At 39.5% G+C, this 18649-nt stretch overlaps 1 protein-coding gene across 2 annotated transcripts in view; it reads right to left on the bottom strand.

Moving 5' to 3' along the window:
* The window catches only part of ero1b (endoplasmic reticulum oxidoreductase 1 beta), an 85894-nt gene that overhangs the window by 42902 nt on the left and 24343 nt on the right, over positions 1 to 18649 (bottom strand). For both annotated transcript variants that reach the window (XM_063039442.1, XM_063039447.1), the window contains exons 2-7: positions 8564 to 8683; positions 7360 to 7443; positions 6235 to 6276; positions 5867 to 5937; positions 2457 to 2530; positions 326 to 446 (exon numbers count right to left, since the gene is read on the bottom strand). In XM_063039442.1, the coding sequence (XP_062895512.1) occupies positions 326 to 446; positions 2457 to 2530; positions 5867 to 5937; positions 6235 to 6276; positions 7360 to 7443; positions 8564 to 8683 (512 nt within the window). The remainder of the gene's footprint in view (positions 1 to 325; positions 447 to 2456; positions 2531 to 5866; positions 5938 to 6234; positions 6277 to 7359; positions 7444 to 8563; positions 8684 to 18649) is intronic.

Raw genomic sequence — 18649 nt, 5'->3', positions numbered from 1 at the left:
ACAGAGGTGAGGAGGAATTCCTTTAGCTAGTGAGTGGTGGATCTGTAGAATTCTTTGCCCCAGGCAGCTGTGGAACCAAAGTCTTTCTGTATATTTAAGACAGACGTTGATAAATTCTTGATTGGTCAGGGCATGATGGGGTATTGGGAGAAGGAAGGAGATTGGGACAGAGGAAAACTAGAGCAGCCATGATGAAATGGCAGAGCAGAATCGATGTGCCAAATGGGCTAATTCTGTTCCTATATCTTCTGGTCTCTTATGATCCTACTTACAAGAAACAAAATAACTATAAAAGTATATTGAAACAGAAATTAAAAGGGAATACTTGAAACAGTTCTCTTCATAGATGCTATTCCACACCCTCCAGGCTGACCAACCCCTGTATCCAGTGTAGCGTTCAGGATTGAGGAGGAGATCCACATATTCTGCATCAGGTGACAACTCATCTATAAAAGGAGAGATTAGTTTCAATATTCTTTTTTAAAGACACAAAACAGCAACAATCAACTGAAAAATCCAGGCTCTGATTCACCAGAGGGTTTTCCTTCATCACAACTAAAGACAACATAGTGAGTGGAATGAGGAAAATTGAAACAAGCGACATTGTACAAAGTTGATTATATTTAATGAACCAAAAAGGTGAAAAAGCCTTCTGATAACAGGATGGATTTGGGCAAGGTCTTGGTTCTCTCCTGGGGTACTACATGTTATGGAGAAGCATGGTGTTTAAGTTAGCAGCAGTTTAGAGGGCGTTTTGCTGAAAAATTTAGCAAAGCCACAAGGCTAAAACAAGTGATATTCATGAACTAGTAATAGCACGCATTAGTAATACAACCACTTTGGTAGTGAAACTTGCAAATTTCCCATCCGCCAGAGTGTGTTTTAAATTTGCATCTCTAAAGTAATAAGTGCTTTTCAGTAACTTAACCACTGTGGTGTCATTCTTAAAAGGCTTCATCACTGTCAAATAATAGTGACCAGATTCCACACACAAAGGCAGTACAATGAGATAAATGCAACAAAACACTTCTTTTGTTTTTTCATCATAAGCCCTTGTGTACAAAATTAACCACAACCTAATTTGCTTTTTTCTCCCCTCTCCAGATATACCTTTTTGTGGGCATTTCCAATTCTTTTACAATAGAACAGAAGTCAAAATCACAACATTTTAAAAGGAAATGCAATGCTCCTTCTCAAATGCATAGGAATACAATTTAGTTGAGACAGGCATCTTAATATGTATATTCTATCTACCCTCACCCCAACTCCTCCATTTCCTGAACATCTGCACTCACTCCCTCTTCGCGCCACTGTAACAGTGATAGAATTCCTTTTGTCCTTACCTACTACCAAATCAGACTCCGCATTCAACACATTATCCTTTGCAACCTCCACCATCTCCAAACTAAACTTATCTTTACCTCTCCCTCCCTTTACCGCATGGATCATTCTCTGCATTTCCCTTGTCCATTCATCCCTCCCCATTACTCTATCTCTTGGCAGTTACCTCCAGAAGCAGCCTAAGTGCTACATTCAGGGCCCCAAACAGTCCTTACACTTCACCAGCAAATCTGCTGTGGTTGTTTATTGTGTCTGGTGGCCCCAATGTGGCTTCCTCTACGTTGGTGAGACCCAGTGTAAATTGGGAAACCGCTTCATTGAGCACCTCCACTCCATCCGCTAAAAAGAAGAAATTCCAGCGGCCAAACATTTTAATTCCCATTGTGACAAGATGAAGCCACCCTCAGAGTGGAGGCGCAACACTTTAAATTCCATCTGGGTAGCCACCAACCTGATGGCATGAATATCAATTTCTCCTCCTGGTTAAAAAAAAATCCCTCCAACTCCCCTCTTCCTTTATTCCCCACTTTCGGCCTTAAACAAATCTTTAAGCAAAAATGAACTTGGGTAAGAGAGTTCACTGACAACATGTTGGCTCTATTTTAAATTCATACGTTTACTTAAATTACATAATACCATGCATTTTACATTTGTAAAGAAAACTGTTATCCTCAACAGTTACAATTGCCGTTTCCATGCATTTTTTGACCAGTCAGTATTTTTATTTATTTTGTTTGGAGATATAGTGCAGTAACAGGCCCTTCCAGCCCAATAAGCCCGCACTGCTGAATTACACCCATGTGACCAATTAACCTACTTAACCCATATGTCTTTGGAATGTGGGAGGAAACTGGAGCACCCAGAGGAAACCCACATAGAGAACATAAAAAGAATCAGTACAAACAACAGCAGAATTAAAACCGGGTCACTGGCACTGTAATAATGTTACACTAACCGCTATGCTACTGTGCCACCCCAAAGGAGGTCTCATAAATAATATTTTTGCTTAAGGTTCCCAACTTCCTTAACTTTTTAAAAAAAAAGTATCCTGGAATTGCTGGGCAAATGTATAATCTACATTTGAATATGATACCAATTGTTCAAAATATCCTCACCATCAAGCTCACAGAAGTGGTCTTGTGCATCATCATATCTTGCCCAATCAATAAAAGCCTCTTTTGTTTGGTTACTAAAAACAAAAAGAGAACAATGTAAGACAGAACTACAAACACACCAACCAAATACATTATGTAAAACAAAAGTACAAGTTATATTGGCCTACAAGTTAATGAATACAAATTTGCATTATGAAATACACAAAGAACAATGCATAAATAAACCTTAGAACCTCATTCCACAGAAGGGACAAATCTGCCATGAAAGTCAATAGCAAACTTGAAGAAAACCTTAGCTGAAGTACTCTTTATGGACAGGTATTGCTCATCTTATTGATCATGGATGCAAGACAGCACATACGATGAATGCTGTTCATAAGACTTCAGTTCAGCATTCAACACAATCATTCCTCAGCATCCAGTTGGAAGGCTGAAACTGCTGGGCCTGAACACCTCCCTCTGCAACTGGATCCTAGACTTCCTGACTGGGACACCTCAGTCAGTCCGGATCAGGAACAGCATCTCCAAAACCATCACACTGAGTACCCAGGGCTGTGTGCTCAGTCCACTGCTGTTCACTCTGCTGATCCATGACTGTGCAGCAATACACAGCTCGAATCACGTCATCAAGTTTGCCAGTGGCACAACCATGGTGGGTCTCATCAGCAAGAATGACACGTCAGCATACAGAGAAGAGGTGCAGCGGCTAACAGACTGGTGCAGAGCCAACAACCTGTCTCTGAATGTGAACAAAACAAAAGAGATGGTTGTTGACTTCAGGAGAGCATGGAGCAACCACTCTCCGCTGAACACTGACAGCTCCTCCGTAGAGATTGTTAAGAGCACCAAATTTCTTGGTGTTCACCTGGCTAAGCATCTCACCTGGTCCCTCAACATCAGCTCCATAGCCAAGAATGCCCAGCGGTGTCTCTTCTTTCTGCGAAGGCTGAGAAAAGTCTATCTCCCACCCCCCATCCTCACCACATTCTATAGTGGATGTATCGAGAGCATCCTGAGCAGCTGCATCACTGCCTGGTTCCGGAATAGCACCGTTTCGAATCGCAAAACCCTGCAGGAGATGAGGTCAGCTGAGATGATCATCGGGGTCTCTCTTCCTGCTATTACAGACATTTACACCACACGCTGCACTTGCAAAGCTAACAGTATTGTGAAGGACCCCACACACCCCTCACACAAACTCTTCTCCCTCCTGCCATCTGGCAAAAGGAACCGAAGCATTCGGGCTCTCACAACCAGACTGTGCAACAATTTCTTCTCTCAAGCCATCAGACCCCACAATACTCAGAGTCCAGAATGACATCTACATCATTTATTATTATATTGTAGTTTGTCCTCTACTGTGCCTACTGTCTTGTTTATTAATTATCGTACTGCCCTGCATTGTTTTGTGCACTTTATATAGTCCTGTGCAGGTCTGTAGTCTAGTGTACCCTTGTGCTGTCTCACATAGTCTAGTGTAGTTTTGTGTTGTTTCATGTAGCACCAGGGTCCTGGAGGAACATTGTTTCGTTTTTACTGTGTACTGTACCAGCAGCTTATGGTCGAAATGACAATAAACTTGACTTGACTTGAATGTAAAAGCTGATACTTGGTCACTAATAAATCTAATTCAATCACTGTAGTAAAGACGTCATTGTAGAAGTTACAGAAAAGAATAGCGTTTTCAGATCTCTCTTTCTAAAAGAGAAATCAGTATTGGTGCATTCTGCAGATGCGCTTCTTGAAAAGCATTTCACTCTCCACAGTGCTCATGATCTAATATGCTTTACTATTGTCAAAAATTAGTGACATTGTTATGTTCCCTCAGCCTGCTTGCCTTATGAATTACTGCTGTCATTGCCTGACAAAGTCTTTCCTTTAATTTCATCACCCAGGACTAAACATTTAAAAAATCAAGAGTTTGTTAAAACAGCCATGCAAATTTAAGTGATTTAGATGTAACATAATGTTCTAGAGTAAAACCAGCTTTGTCACCCATAAAGTAGATAAAATTGGAGCATTCTTTATTTTAAACTTGTAATACTGTCAGAAAACCTTCACTGTTTTTCCAAATCACAGTGGAAATTGGAGTTATTCATCTGGAAATTGGAGTTATTCATCAGCAAATTGTGCAATAAGCACCTCGTTTCTCATCAACAGTAAATAAAAATGCTTCAGACTCGCACAAAAAATAATTTACAATGTGAAGGGAAAGGGAACATAAAATGAAGGAACAAACAGAATTACAAATCAAACCAGCAGTCTTAATTAGAAGGACTATTTGGAACACTGAACAGTGTTGAGAGAGGTGGTTTACAGACAGGTCTAGCATTTGTCTCGCTTGCAGGGTTAAGTACCAAGAGGGAGATCAGTGGGGAGAAACAAATGGACAAGGAAGTCACAGACAGCAATTCCCAAGCAAAGTGAAAAGTCTTTCCAAGTGAAACGACACTTCAGCTGTGAATACGCTGGGGTCACCTATTATATCCGATGCGGGCTCCTCGGCATCAGTGAGACCTAATGTGGACTAGGGGAAATCACTTTGTTGAGCACTTTCACTCTAGCCACCAAAAAAGGTGAGATTTTCTGGTGGTCACCCATTTCAATTTGACTTCCTGTTCCGACAGAACGAGGCCATCTTTGGGTCAGAAAAGCAACACTTCTTATTTTGTCTGAGTAGCCCTCATTGATGGCACAAGCATAAATTTCTTCAACTTTTAAGTAATTTCTCCCTCTTCCCCTTCTCTTTTTCCATTCTGGTTTTCATCTCACCTCTTCTCACCTGCCCATCTTCTCAGTCTAGTTTCCCACGTCCTTTCCTTTCTTCAATGGTCCAACTGTCTTTTCCTACTAAGTTTCTTCTTCACCCCTTAACCTCTTCTAACAAGCTTCCTCCCAGATTCTTACTTAATCCGCGCGCCCCCCCCCACCCCCCGTCCTTCATCTATTCAATTTGTCCCTCATCTGGTCTCACGGATCATCTGCCAGCTTAGGCTACCTCCCTCCCCCACTTTCTTATTCTAGCTTCTACCTTCCTTTCAAGTCCTGATGAAAGGTCTCAGCCCAAAAATTTTTATTCTGTTTTATTCTCCTCCATAGATGCTGCCTGACTTGCTGAATTTCTCTAGCATTTTCTGTGAGTTGCTCAAGATAGCCAGCATTTGCAGAGTCTCTTGTGATTCTGAAAAATGTTTATAAAGTTGGATTTTTTGCAAATCAGGTCATTCATATCCCAGGGAACCCTGTATTACAAATGAGAATTTGCCAGCTCATGTAGAAATTACTCAGGTGAAAGGTAAGATCGAAAAAGTGGTGTTGCTGAAAACTTGAAATTAGAATCAATATTAAATTCCAACCAACTAATTTCACTAAAACAACCACAATGGCCAAATCACCAAATCTTTAATCACCTTAATGTGCTGTTGACAGCTCCCAGCTCATTTGCTTCTTCACAGTCTTGTAACTCTTCTGCATTCACTTCCTTATAATAGTAACAAAAAATTAGCCAATCAATGATGCATCTAGGAGGATTGATAAACTTTTACTGGCTTTAACTAGTAAAATATGAATAAACAGAATTATGTTTCAGCTTCAGAGAACATACAAGTTTCTGAATTAGGAAATACATTTCATATTGGTAGATGAAGATAATGCAGGTTTTCAGTGGTATTCGCCAATCTCATCAGAATCTTATCAGGCAATATTACTTCAAATGCTTTATTCATTAACTGAATGTTCCGAAGTGATCAGACAAAAGTTAATTCAAGTATAAACTTACTTTATTGTAATTAGCTGCTTTAATTCCAATTGGAATCTCACTCTAAAAATAAAACGAAGTGTTAAAATGATTACACAAATATATTTCAGAAATTTCCTCCAAATTAGTCATTGGAGATAATTTCAACCGGGTTTTGAAATAACCACACCACAAAGTAGACCAACATTATTAAAAAAAAACCCAGAATAACTGGCAACAGAAGATATATAACTTTTTGGTGGTCATTATAAAAGGTTTCAAACCTGATGGATAGAAGATAGGACATAGAACAGTACAGCACAGGAATGAACCCTTTAGCCCACAATGTTGTGCAAACTAATTAAATTAGTAATCAAATGCCCAAAAAATTTCCTCTGCATGCACAATATCTATTAACTACTAATGAAATAAGTAATCATTTATGTGGCTATTTGAGACTCTCTTGAACACCTCCATCATATTTGCCTCCACCACCATCCCAGACAGTGCACCTCAGGGACTCAACACGATGTTACCTTACTTTTTTTCTAGATTGCAGTCAAGTGATGACATTCGTACTTATTTCTTATATACTCTTGATTATTAGTTTCCCGCTCATCACAGGCTTCTGGGAGTTTCTTCAGACCCCTGTACCATTCTCAGCTACTACTGTTCCTCGAGTCAAGCTACAAGTTATACTTCAGCACTTTAATCCATCAATATCATAACTGCTTTCTAAATTTGTTTTTGCTTTCAATTAACAGATTATAATTGGAATTCCGAGGTTTGAGTAACACATGATCATGCAACATTTTATGTATTGAGCAAAGCTAAGATAGAAGAACATATCACTTAAGATTTGTAGTGGGAAATTAGCATACACATTACAGACCAATCCCACTTCTTTGTGATATTGGTGAGAAGAGCATAATGACCATCTTCTGAGTTGCATGTATTTTAATAAGTATAATAATGGAATGTCCATGTATTCCTATGATTTTCAATTTAATTATGTTTCAAAAAGACAAAGTTGATACATCACAAGTGAAATCTTATGATAATAAGAATTCTGGATTTTGCCAAATACTAAAACCAGGAACAAACAACCTACCCCTCAAACTGAAGCATGAATTAAAAAAAAATAACATCTGCAAATATAAATTTTACCTCAGAACAAGGCTTTACATGGCAGTCCTTAATCGAACAATGCCCATCACTTAACCAGAAAGGACAGGGTCGCTTTAAATTTACCTGTTAAGAGAAGGTACTTATGGTAACTAACCAGGCTGCATCTAAACAATTTTCAAATTAATACAAGAGGCACTGTAGAGACAGCAGACAGAGGTGGGGGGGGGAGGGGGAGGGTAGAAAAGAGGGGAATGTGATAATACAGTACAAAGAGATGGCATGAACATGATGGATCTGAAGGGTATTTTATTTTTCTTAATAATGCAGCGCAGAGTAAGCCCTTGGAGCCATGCTGCCCCAGCAACACCCAACAAACCCGGTTAACCCTAACCTAATCACAAAACACTTTTCACAATGTCCAATTAACCTACCTGGTAGGCGTTTGGACTGTGGGAAGAAAATAGAGCATGCAGGAAATACCCACACATTCCACAGAGAGGACATATAGACTTCTTACAGCACCAGAATTGAACTCTGAAATGCACTGAGCTGTAATAGAGTCACACTACCCACTACACTACCATGGTGCCCATCATTACGTGCTGCATCACTTTACCTCCTAAGAGGATTTTGTAAGATTAAAATAAAACACATTCATCATGACACTATTAATCAGTATATTGTAAAGGCAGCAAATTTCAGGTTCTCTCACAATATTTTACTGAAATCTATAATATTTGCATTAAACTGAGCAGTAGCAAATTAATTTTAATACAGAAGGAAAAGAGACTAAAATAAATGAAAATGTGCACTAACTGAGGATGGAATAATTACTTTTAATAGATTTGATCACAACCTGAAAAGTTACTGGATTCTTAATTACCAGCCTATTTATCAGACCAACCTTAATTTAAATCAAGACAGTAACAATGTCACTGCCCAATCTAAAAACATGTTCATCCCAGAACAATTTCCAGCACTAGTTATTCATAAAATTAATCATTTGGTCAGGGTACATACACATTTTGTAGCCACAGATTGAACACTACACAGAGAATACTTAAAACCAACCAAAAGAAATCTGTTTTTTAGTCCATAATTGGACATGACAAATTAGTTTTACCTTGAATAGCAAGATACTTGTCACAGCTACCCAAAAACTAAGCTCCACTTTAACCACAGAATTAATACAAACCTACACCCATTTACGGAAAACATGTTTCAATAATATTAAGAATCTTACTTTGTAATATCTGAAGTAGTCTCTTTCTTGCAATTTCTGTAATTTAGGAAAAATCTTGTAACTGTTGAAGTCATCGATACTTTCTATGTCGCAGAAGCAATCATCCAAAACACCTGTCAACTATAATAAATAAAATTTCTTATAATATGCATTTACCTTGAGCTTTTAAATAATGTGATTTTAAGCACAGAAGTCCATAGCATTCAAAAAAAAACAAACATTTTCAGATGCAAACAATGCAACAAAATGAAAGAAAATTTGAAAGTAAAATTAGATAAGCGGGTAACTTCATAACTTAACATCATAAAGGAGGTCTGCCAGCACTTTACACACTCCAAATTGTTCTTTAAAAAAACTGGCAAGCATTCATAAATCTGGCTAAAGGTATGACCAGCAATCCCTCTTAACAGTTATCAATAAGTTCGCGATTCCTGCATTGCTTCTGATTGGAATTGAATTGTTGATTCCAGCTCAGTGTTCAATACCATCTCTTCAGTATTACACGCCAAGCTTCTAAAGCTCCATTTGCAATGGATCCTCAACTTCATCAGGAGGCCAAATTCAATACAGATTGGTGATAACATCTCATTCACAATGTCAATCAACACAGAGCACCTCAAGAATTTGTGCTTAGCCCACTGCTCTATTCCCTCTACACTCATGATTGCATAGCTAAGCACCGCTCAAATGTTATCCCTAAATTTACAGATGACATCATTTTTTGGCAGAATCTCAGGCTATGTCCACACTAGACCGGATAATTTTGAAAAATGCCAGTTTCGCATAAAAACAATAGGCGTCCACACAAGGCGTTTTTAAAAATATCTCCGTCCACATTAGAACGGATATTTGGGTGAATCTCCTCCTGCTGGGCATGCGCAGGACACACAGAAAACAAGCAAAGAGGAAATGATATAAGGGTCTCAGCCTGAAACATCGACTGTACCTCTTCCTAGAGATGCTGCCTGGCCTGCTGCGTTCACCAGCAACTTTGATGTGTGTTACTTGGTGTGCGTTTGTCCAGTTACAGACTAAAAAAAACTTAAAAGGAATTGCTGTTGGCTTTCGCGTAGTTGGACTTAAAACTAAAAAAAAACCAAATACTGGAACGCATGGAGGCAACCGACGGGGAGTTCACGGACAGTATGACCCGGCTGACGACGAAAATTGAAAAACTGACTAACTCTGTTGCATTAATAAAGCACCTTGTTAAATGTATGAAACATGTCTGCATCAGTGTTATCTTGTATTTCCATACAATGTTACATTAGGCTGTTACACATCTATTGTCAGAGAAGAACTTGCATAAATAGGTAAACCACCTTCATACAAGCAAGGACAGAAAACAGGGCAAAGTGAGTAAACTTAATTTATTCAGTAAGCTATGGGTCAAAGTATTCGGTGAGTACGTTTCTAACTCTTCTGGCTTCAGTCTCATTGCCACCTGTTCTGAAATTGTTTGGTTGTGTGAGGGGTTGTGCTCAAGAAAACAATGAAATGCTGCGCTGCCGCCATCTGTTCTGGTACGTCATGACAACGTTTTTAAGAATATCCGTTTACCCCATCTACACTGCTCTGTACAATCGGCGTTTTCAAATTTACACACTCTGGAGGGCGATTTAGAAAATCTCTGTTTTCAGGGGAGGAAAATGCCGTTTCAGTGTGGACGGAGGGTCAAAACCAAGAGAAAAAGCTTTGGTTACGGACTTATCGGGTCTAGTGTGGACGTAGCCTCAAATGGTAGTGTGAAGTCACAGAGTAGTGAAACATATGCAACTACAGACTCGCATTCAACATCAGCAAGACCGAGTAATTGATTGCGAACTTCATGAAGAGGACAATGGAAGAACAGTCCTCATTGAAGGGTCACTGATGGAAAAGGTGAGTAGCTTTAAGTTCCTAGGTGTCAGTATCTCAAAGGATCTGCCCTTGGCTCAACACATTGATGCAATCAGGAAGACAGCATCCAGCAGCTCTACTTCATTAGGTGTTTGAAGGGATTTGGTGCATTACCAAAAGTCGTGTTGATTGCTGGATCAGCCACAATGAAATGGTGGAGCAGATTTGATGGGCCAAATGTCCTACTTCTGCTCCCATCTCTTGTGGTCTTATACGTTTTTATAGCTATACAGTGGAGACTATTCTAACTGGTTGCATCACCACCTGGTATAAAGACTCTAACGGACAGGATCAAAAGAGACTGCAGGGCTGGAGACTCAACCAGCTCCATCAAAGGCACAACTCTCCCCATCAAAGACATCTTCAAAAGACAGGATTTCAAGAAGGCAGCATCCATCATTAAGGACCCTCCCCATCTGGAACATGCCCACTTCTGATTAATACCATAAGGGAGCAGATACTTGAGCCTAAAGATCCACATTCAACAATACAGAGACAGCTTCTTTTGCTCTACCATCAGCTTTCTGAACAATCCATTATTCCTTTCTTTTGCACTATTTTATGTAGTTCACAGCAATTTTATGCCTTTGCATTGTACTGCTACCACAAATCAACAAATTGCACATCATATAAGACAACGATAACATACTTGATTCTGATTGGTGAAGCATGGATTATCTGGCTGTTAATATCAGCTTCAGTTATTTTCTCTGCCGGACACCTGCCCCCACCTGCTCAGTGACTGTACAGACAGCATACTGAGTTGAGTTGCTGGACCAGCAATCCAGGAAAACAAGCTTGAATCTCACCCATGGCTGCAGGAGAACCTAATTTCAAGTTAATAAATAAATCTGAATTTAAAACAATTCAAAAAGGGCAACCGCAATTGTCACTAAACCCAATATTTTAATACACTGGTGCTACTAATACCCTTTAAGGAAGGAAATCTACTTAACTCGTCGGCCCGCGTGTGACTGCAGACAAAATAAAGTAGTTGACTCTCACCTTTTTCAATAGCTCAGGAGCAATAGGGGATAGACAAAAGTGCTGGCATTACAAGAGATATTCAAGTCCCATGAATATATTAAAATAGTGGACTTCGGGTAATTGGGACACTTCAGGACCAGTATGTTTTGCTCAACTAAACAGCTATCCCAATTAGCTGAAGTTACACAGAAATAGTTAAAAAGGAATTAAAAAAAAACTAGTTTAACTGAGTAGCAAATTATGCATTTAAATGAAATACAGAAGAAATTAGAAGACTGCCAATACCTCTACAGTACAATAAAACTATTAATTCTTAATTGTTGATGGAGGAATTAATCCAGTGTACACTGGAGTGTTCTTTTGATTGTAAATGAACAAAATCAGTGCAGACACCTAGTGTAGATAATGGACTGGCTTTATACAATGCTATCAATGATTGCATCCTCCAAATTTTCTACTTTTATTGTAACATTCAAGGTGATTGTCAATACCTTTGCAGTTCACAATTCATTAACCTGAAGTAGTGAAATAGTTTCATTATGATTCCCAGTCGTTTCTGGCATCTCCAATCCTGAAATCTTGAAAGCACAGTGAGGAAAACAGTTCCGAATTGTCTTACTGTTTATTTCTCACAAACTATCAGTGATAAAAAGCAGAGCCTTTTGAACACAAGCACGTGCAATTGATGCTATTCAAGAACTGTTTGTTGCAAGTATGGTGGATTGTCTAACAGACATGAGAGTTAGAAACTATTTGGCAACAGTTTCCTGCCCCAATTAAACAGCATAGTGTCCCAAATAAACTCACGGAACCCCAGCTATTTTGTTAATGAGTTTTTGTTCTTTAAGTGATTCCAAATAAGCAGCTGCAGCAATTAACCGATGGTCCAATTAACTGGAAGCTACTATACATGCTCAAGATCCTTTAATAGGATCAAGGCTCTGGCTCAGACTGACATTGATAATCACAGAATACTACAACACAGAAACAAGCCCTTCTGCCTATCTAGCCCATGCCAAACCATTCATCTGCCTCATCCCATCGAACTGCACGTGGACCATAGCCCTCCATTACAACTCATCCACGTACCTATCCAAATTTCTCTTACATGTTGAAATCACACCCGCTTCCACCACTTGTGCTGGCAATTTGTTCCGCACTCTCACCACCCTCTGAATGAAGCAATTCCCCCTCATGTTCCCCTTAAATATTTCACCTTTCAGAGAAGTGGGAGAAAGAAGCGGGGTTGGTACTTTCAGAGGAGGCTTGGGGGAAAATCTGCAGCTTTCAATGGTCCTCGACTAATTCTTTGACTTGGAGAGAACATTGTTGGAAAAACATTATAAGATACTTCAAGACCCCATATCAGGAAAAATATAAAGATACAAATGTGATGTGTTGGAGAAGGTGCGGCTCCAAGGAGGCAAATCATTTTCATATTTTCTGGGATTGCCCTAAATTAAGTCTATTTTGGGAAGGTATTCATAGAACATTAGTTAAGGTACTTAGGTCCCAGATACCTCTGAACTTTGAGACGCTCTATTTGGGGCATGTATTGTTCCTTGAACAGAAGGAAGATATAAAGTTGCTGCAGGCCCTCTTAGCGGCAAGTAAGAAATCAATCACTAGAAAATGGCTAAATCCAATACCACCTACATTAGAAGATTGGTACGAAATTATCTTGGAAATATTTAAAATGGAAAAGTTGACTTATTCCCTGAGAACTCAAAAAGAAACATTTTATCAAATCTGGAATAAATGGATTGAATATATAACCCCAATGCGAGCAGACTTTAGATGACTCTCCTAATGATTTATATTGCTCTTCTCATCAACACAGTAATATTGCTAACGTAAGCACCCCTAGTCTAAATGTTTTTTTTTTGGAAAATAGAGAATTAACACAAGTAAAGGGAAAGATTTGGGAAAGGGATAAAAAAAAATGAAAAAATTAAGTAAATAAGTACATAGGGATTGGATAATTATGTCTGCGGGCAGGAACAAGCACGAACAAATTGGGATATAAACACCTACAATGGTTGGTATATAGGCTTGTATGCAACATTTTGGACCAGTGGAAATGGTCCAGAAGGGTTGTATGGAAACTATTATTACCATTTTTCTTAACAACTAATTTCATTACTTAGCCTAATAGGTTAGATTTACCACAGTACATAATTATCTATTTAAATGTTTATTTTCCTTTTATATCATCTCAATGTGTACTTAAGAATGTATAAATAATTGTAGTTTTATACATATAAAAAAATGGAAAAGGTTATATGTGTGAAAAAAGTACATAATTGTGAATTCCTTATCCAAATAAAAATAAAATTTAAAAAAAAAATTTCACCTTTCACCCTTAACTCATAACCCCTAGTTCTCATCTCACCCAACCTTAGTGGAAAAAGCCTGCTTCCTTCCTATCAACACCACTCATGATTTTGTATACCTCTATCGAATCTCCCCTCAAGCTTCTACACTCCAAGGAGTTAAATCCTAACTTATTCAACCTTTCCTTATAACTCAGATACTCAAGTCCTGGCAACAGCTGCACAAATTTTCTCTGCACTCTTTCAATCTTATTTACATCTTTGCTGTAGGTAGGCGACCAGGATTGCACACAATACTCCAAATTAGGCCTCACCAACATCTTATACAATTTCAACCTAATATCCCAATTCCTGGGCTAAATACATTGATTCATGAAGGTCAATTTGCCAACAACTTTCCATACGACCCTATCTACCCGTGACACCACTTTCAACGAATTATGGATCTGTATTCCCAGATCCCTTTGTTCTACCAGTCAGTGCCCTACCACTCACAATGTAAGATCTACCCTGGTTAGTCCTCCCAAAGTGCAGCACCCCACACTTGTCTGCATTAAATTCCATATGCATTTTTCAGACCATTTACTCAGCTGGTCCAGATCCTGCTGCAAGCTTTGACAAGTCTTCCTTTCTGTCCACTACACCCCCAATCCTGGAGTCATCCGCAAATTTGCTGATCCAGTTTACCACATTATCGAGATCACTGATATAGATGACAAACAACAATGGACCCAGCACCGATCCCAGCGGCACAGCACGAGTCATAGGCCTTCAGTCAGAGAGGCAACCAAATATAACTAATCTGGCTTCTTCCACAAAGCCAATGTTTAGTCCACTTTACTACCTCATCTTGAATGCCAAGCAAACTGAACCTTCTTGACCAACCTCCCATGTGGGACTGTGTCAAAGGTCTTGAAATTCATGTAGGCAACATTTAGTGCCCTGTCTTCACCAATTTTCCTGGTAACTTCCTTGAAAAACTCTATAAGATTGATTAGACATGACTTGCCATGAGCAAAGCCATGTTAACCATCTCTAATCAGTCCCTGCCTATCCAAAGAGTTGTATAACCGGTCCCTTAGAATACCTTCCAACAACTTTCCCTCTACTGATGTCAGGTTTACCAGCCTATTATTTCCTGGCTTAATCTTAGGGACTTGTTTAAACAATGGAAACTTAGCTATCTTCCAATCCTCCGGCACCTCATCCACGTCCAAGATATCTGTGTTTTAGATATCTCTGCTAGGGCCCCTGCAATTTCTGCATGAGCCTCCCACAAGGTCTGAGGGAACCCAGGGCCTGACAAGGTGAATTTATCCACCCTAATTTGCCTCCAGACAACGAACACCTTCTCCTCTGTAATCTGCATAGGGGTCATAACCTCGCTGCTGCGAGAGTGTGCTTCAGTCTCCCAAGTAAATACAGATGCAAAAAAATCCATTTACGATTTCCCCCATCTCTTTCGGCTTCATGTATCCGGTATTCCAGATGACCCATTTTATTCCTTACTATCCTTTTGCTCTTAATTTATCTGTAAAAGCCCATAAGATTCTCCTTCACTTCGTCTGCTAGAACAACCTCATGTCGTCTTTCAGCCTTCTTGATTTCTTTAAGTGTTCTCTTGCATTTCTTATATTTCTCAAGTCCCTAACTTGTTCCTGTCTGCTTATACCTGCCATGCCCCTCCTTTATCTTAACCAGGGCCTCAATATCTCTCAAAAAATAAAGGTTCCCTAACCCTGTTATCCTTGCCTTTTATTCAGCTAGGAACATACAAGTTCTGTACTCTCAAAATTTCACTTTTGAAGTCCATGGACAAGTACACCTTTGCGAAGAACTGTCTGCCCCAATCCACACTTGCCAGATCTTTTCTGATACCATCAAAATTGGCCTTACTCTAATTTAGAATCTCAACCCAAGGATCAGACCTATCCACCTCCATAATTACGGTGGCATGCAAAGGTATGGGCACACCTGGTCAAAATTTCTGTTAGTGTGAATAGCTAAGCAAGTAAAAGATGACCTGATTTCCAAAAAGCATAAAGTTAATGATGACACATTTCTTTAATATTTTAAGCAAGATTACTTCTTTTATTTCCATCTTTTACAGTTTCAAAATGACAAAAAAAGAAAAGGGCCCAAAGCAAAAGTTTGGTCACTCTGTATGGTCAGTACTTAGTAACACCCCCTTTGACAAGTATCAAAGCTTGTAAACGCTTTCTGTAGCCAGCTAAGAGTCTTTTGATTCTTGTTTGGGGGATGTTAGCCCATTCTTCCTTGCAAAAGGCTTCCAGTTCTGTGAGATTCTTGGGCCGTCTTGCATGCACTGCTCTTTTGAGGTCTATCCACAGATTTTCGATGATGTTTAGGTCGGGGGACTGTGAGGGCCATAGCAAAACCTTCAGCATGTGCCTCTTGAGGTAGTCCATTGTGGATTTTGAGGTGTGTTTAGCATCATTATCCTGTTGCAGAAGCCATCCTCTTTTCCTCTTCAGTTTTTTTTTCCACAGACGGTGTGATGTTTGCTTCTAGAATTTGCTGGTATTTAATTGAATTCATTCTTCCCTCTACCAATGAAATGTTCCCCATGCCACTGGCTGCAACACAAGCCCAAAGCATGATCGATCCACCCCCATGCTTAACAGTTGAAGAGGTGTTCTTTTCATGAAATTCTGCACCTTTTTTTCTCCAAACATACCTTTGCTCATTGCGGCCAAAAAGTTCTACTTTAACTTCATCAGTCCACAGGACTTGCTTCCAAAATGTATCAGGCTTGTTTAGATGTTCCTTTGCAAACTTCTGACGCTGAATTTTGTGGTGAGGATGCAGGAAAGGTTTTCTTCTGATGACTCTTCCATGAAGGTCATATTTGTGCAGGTGTCGCTGCACAGTAGAACAGTGCACCACCACTCCAGAGTCTGCTAAATCTTCCTGAAGGTCTTTTGCAGTCAAACGGGGGTTCTGATTTGCCTTTCTAGCAATCCTACGAGCAGTTTTCTCAGAAAGTTTTCTTGGTTTTCCAGACCTCAACTTGACCTCCACCATTCCTGTTAACTGCCATTTCTTAATTACATTTCAAACTCAGGAAAGGGCTACCTGAAAACACTTTGCTAACTTCTTATAGCCTTCTCTTGCTTTGTGGACATCATTTATTTTAATTTTCAGAGTGCTAAGCAGCTGCTTAGAGGAGCCCATTGCTGCTGATTGTTGGGACAAGCTTTGAGGAGTCAGGATATTTATAAAGCTTTGAAATTTGCATCACCTGGCCTTTCCTAATGATGACTGTGAATAAGCCATAGCCCTAACAAGCTAATGAAGGTCTGAGACAATAGACAATAGGTGCAGGAGAAGGCCCTTCGGCCCTTCGAGCCAGCACCGCCATTCACGGTGATCATGGCTGATCATCCACAATCAGTATCCGGTTCCTGCCTTATCCCCATAACCTTTGATTCCACTATCTTTAAGAGCTCTATCCATCTCTCTCTTGAAAGCATCCAGAGACTTGGCCTTCACAGCCTTCTGGGGCAGAGCATTCCATATATCCACCACTCTCTGGGTGAAAAAGTTTTTCCTCAACTCCATTCTAAATGGCCTACCCCTTATTCTTAAACTATGGCCTCTGGTTCTGGACTCACCCATCAGTGGGAACATGCTTCCTGCCTCCAGCGTGTCCAATCCCTTAATAATCTTATATGTTTCAATAAGATCCCCTCTCGGCCTTGGTAAAAGTTATCTGAGAGCTCAAATCTCTTTGGGTACCCAAACTTTTGCATGGTGCTCCTTTCCTTTTTTCCCCACTTTAAAATTGTACAAAACAAAAATAATACAGTAACCTTGCTTAAAACGTTGAAAAGAATGTTTCATCTTTAACTTTATGACTTTTGGAGATCAGTTCTTCTTCTACCCACTTAACTATTCACAGTAACAGAAATTTTGACTGGGGTGTCCAAACTTCTGCATGCCACTGTATCTTGAAACTAATGACATTATGATCACTAGAGGCAAAATGTTCCCCTATGTGAACTTCTGTCACCTGCCTGTTTCATTCCCTAACAGCAAATCTAGGATCACACTCTCTAATTGGGACCTCTATGTACTGATTAAGGAAACTTTCCTGTACACATTAGACAAATTGTCTCATCCAACCCTTTTTAACAGTATGAGAGTTCCAGTTAACATGTGGAAAGTTAAAATCACCTACTATAACAATCTTATTTCTTGCAACAGTCTGTGATCTCTCTACAAATTTGCTCCTCTAAATTCCGTGGACTGTTAGGCAAATACAATCCCATTCATGTGGTCATATCTATATTATTCCTCAGTTCTACCCACAAAACCTTAATAGACGAGTTCTCTAGTCTGGCACGACTGAGAACTCCTGCGACATTTTCCCTGATTAGTAATACCACCCTTCCCCCTTTAATCCCTCCCACTCCATCATGCGTTAAACAATGGAATCCCAGAGCACAGCGCACCCAGTCCTGCCTCTGCTCCAAGTTTCATTAACGGCTGCAATGTCATAATTCCACATGTTGATCCATGCCCTTTCCTACAATACCCCTTACATTGAAACATACACAGCTCAGAACATTAGTCCCACCACCACTCCGTAAGTTGATATGGGGAATCCACAAAAAGCAAGTTCTAATACAGCAAAATCTGGGTCATCACGAATAGAAAAAGCAAATAAAAATCCAAAGGAAGTGGCACCAAACACAAAAGAATACAGTAAGGAAAATTAAATTTTGAGTTACTTTTGCATCGCTGCCATATGGAAAGTTGGTTGGAAATACTAGGGAAGCAAGAAACAGGAACGCACATTTTAATACCCGAACTAAAACTCTGTCAAATATAAACCTTTTGAATT

Source organism: Mobula hypostoma, chromosome 2 (genome assembly GCF_963921235.1).
Source record: "Mobula hypostoma chromosome 2, sMobHyp1.1, whole genome shotgun sequence".
In the NCBI taxonomy this organism is placed as follows: Eukaryota; Metazoa; Chordata; class Chondrichthyes; order Myliobatiformes; family Myliobatidae; genus Mobula; species Mobula hypostoma.
Note: the sequence above shows the minus strand (reverse complement) of the source record. Positions and strands in the feature narration are given on the sequence as shown.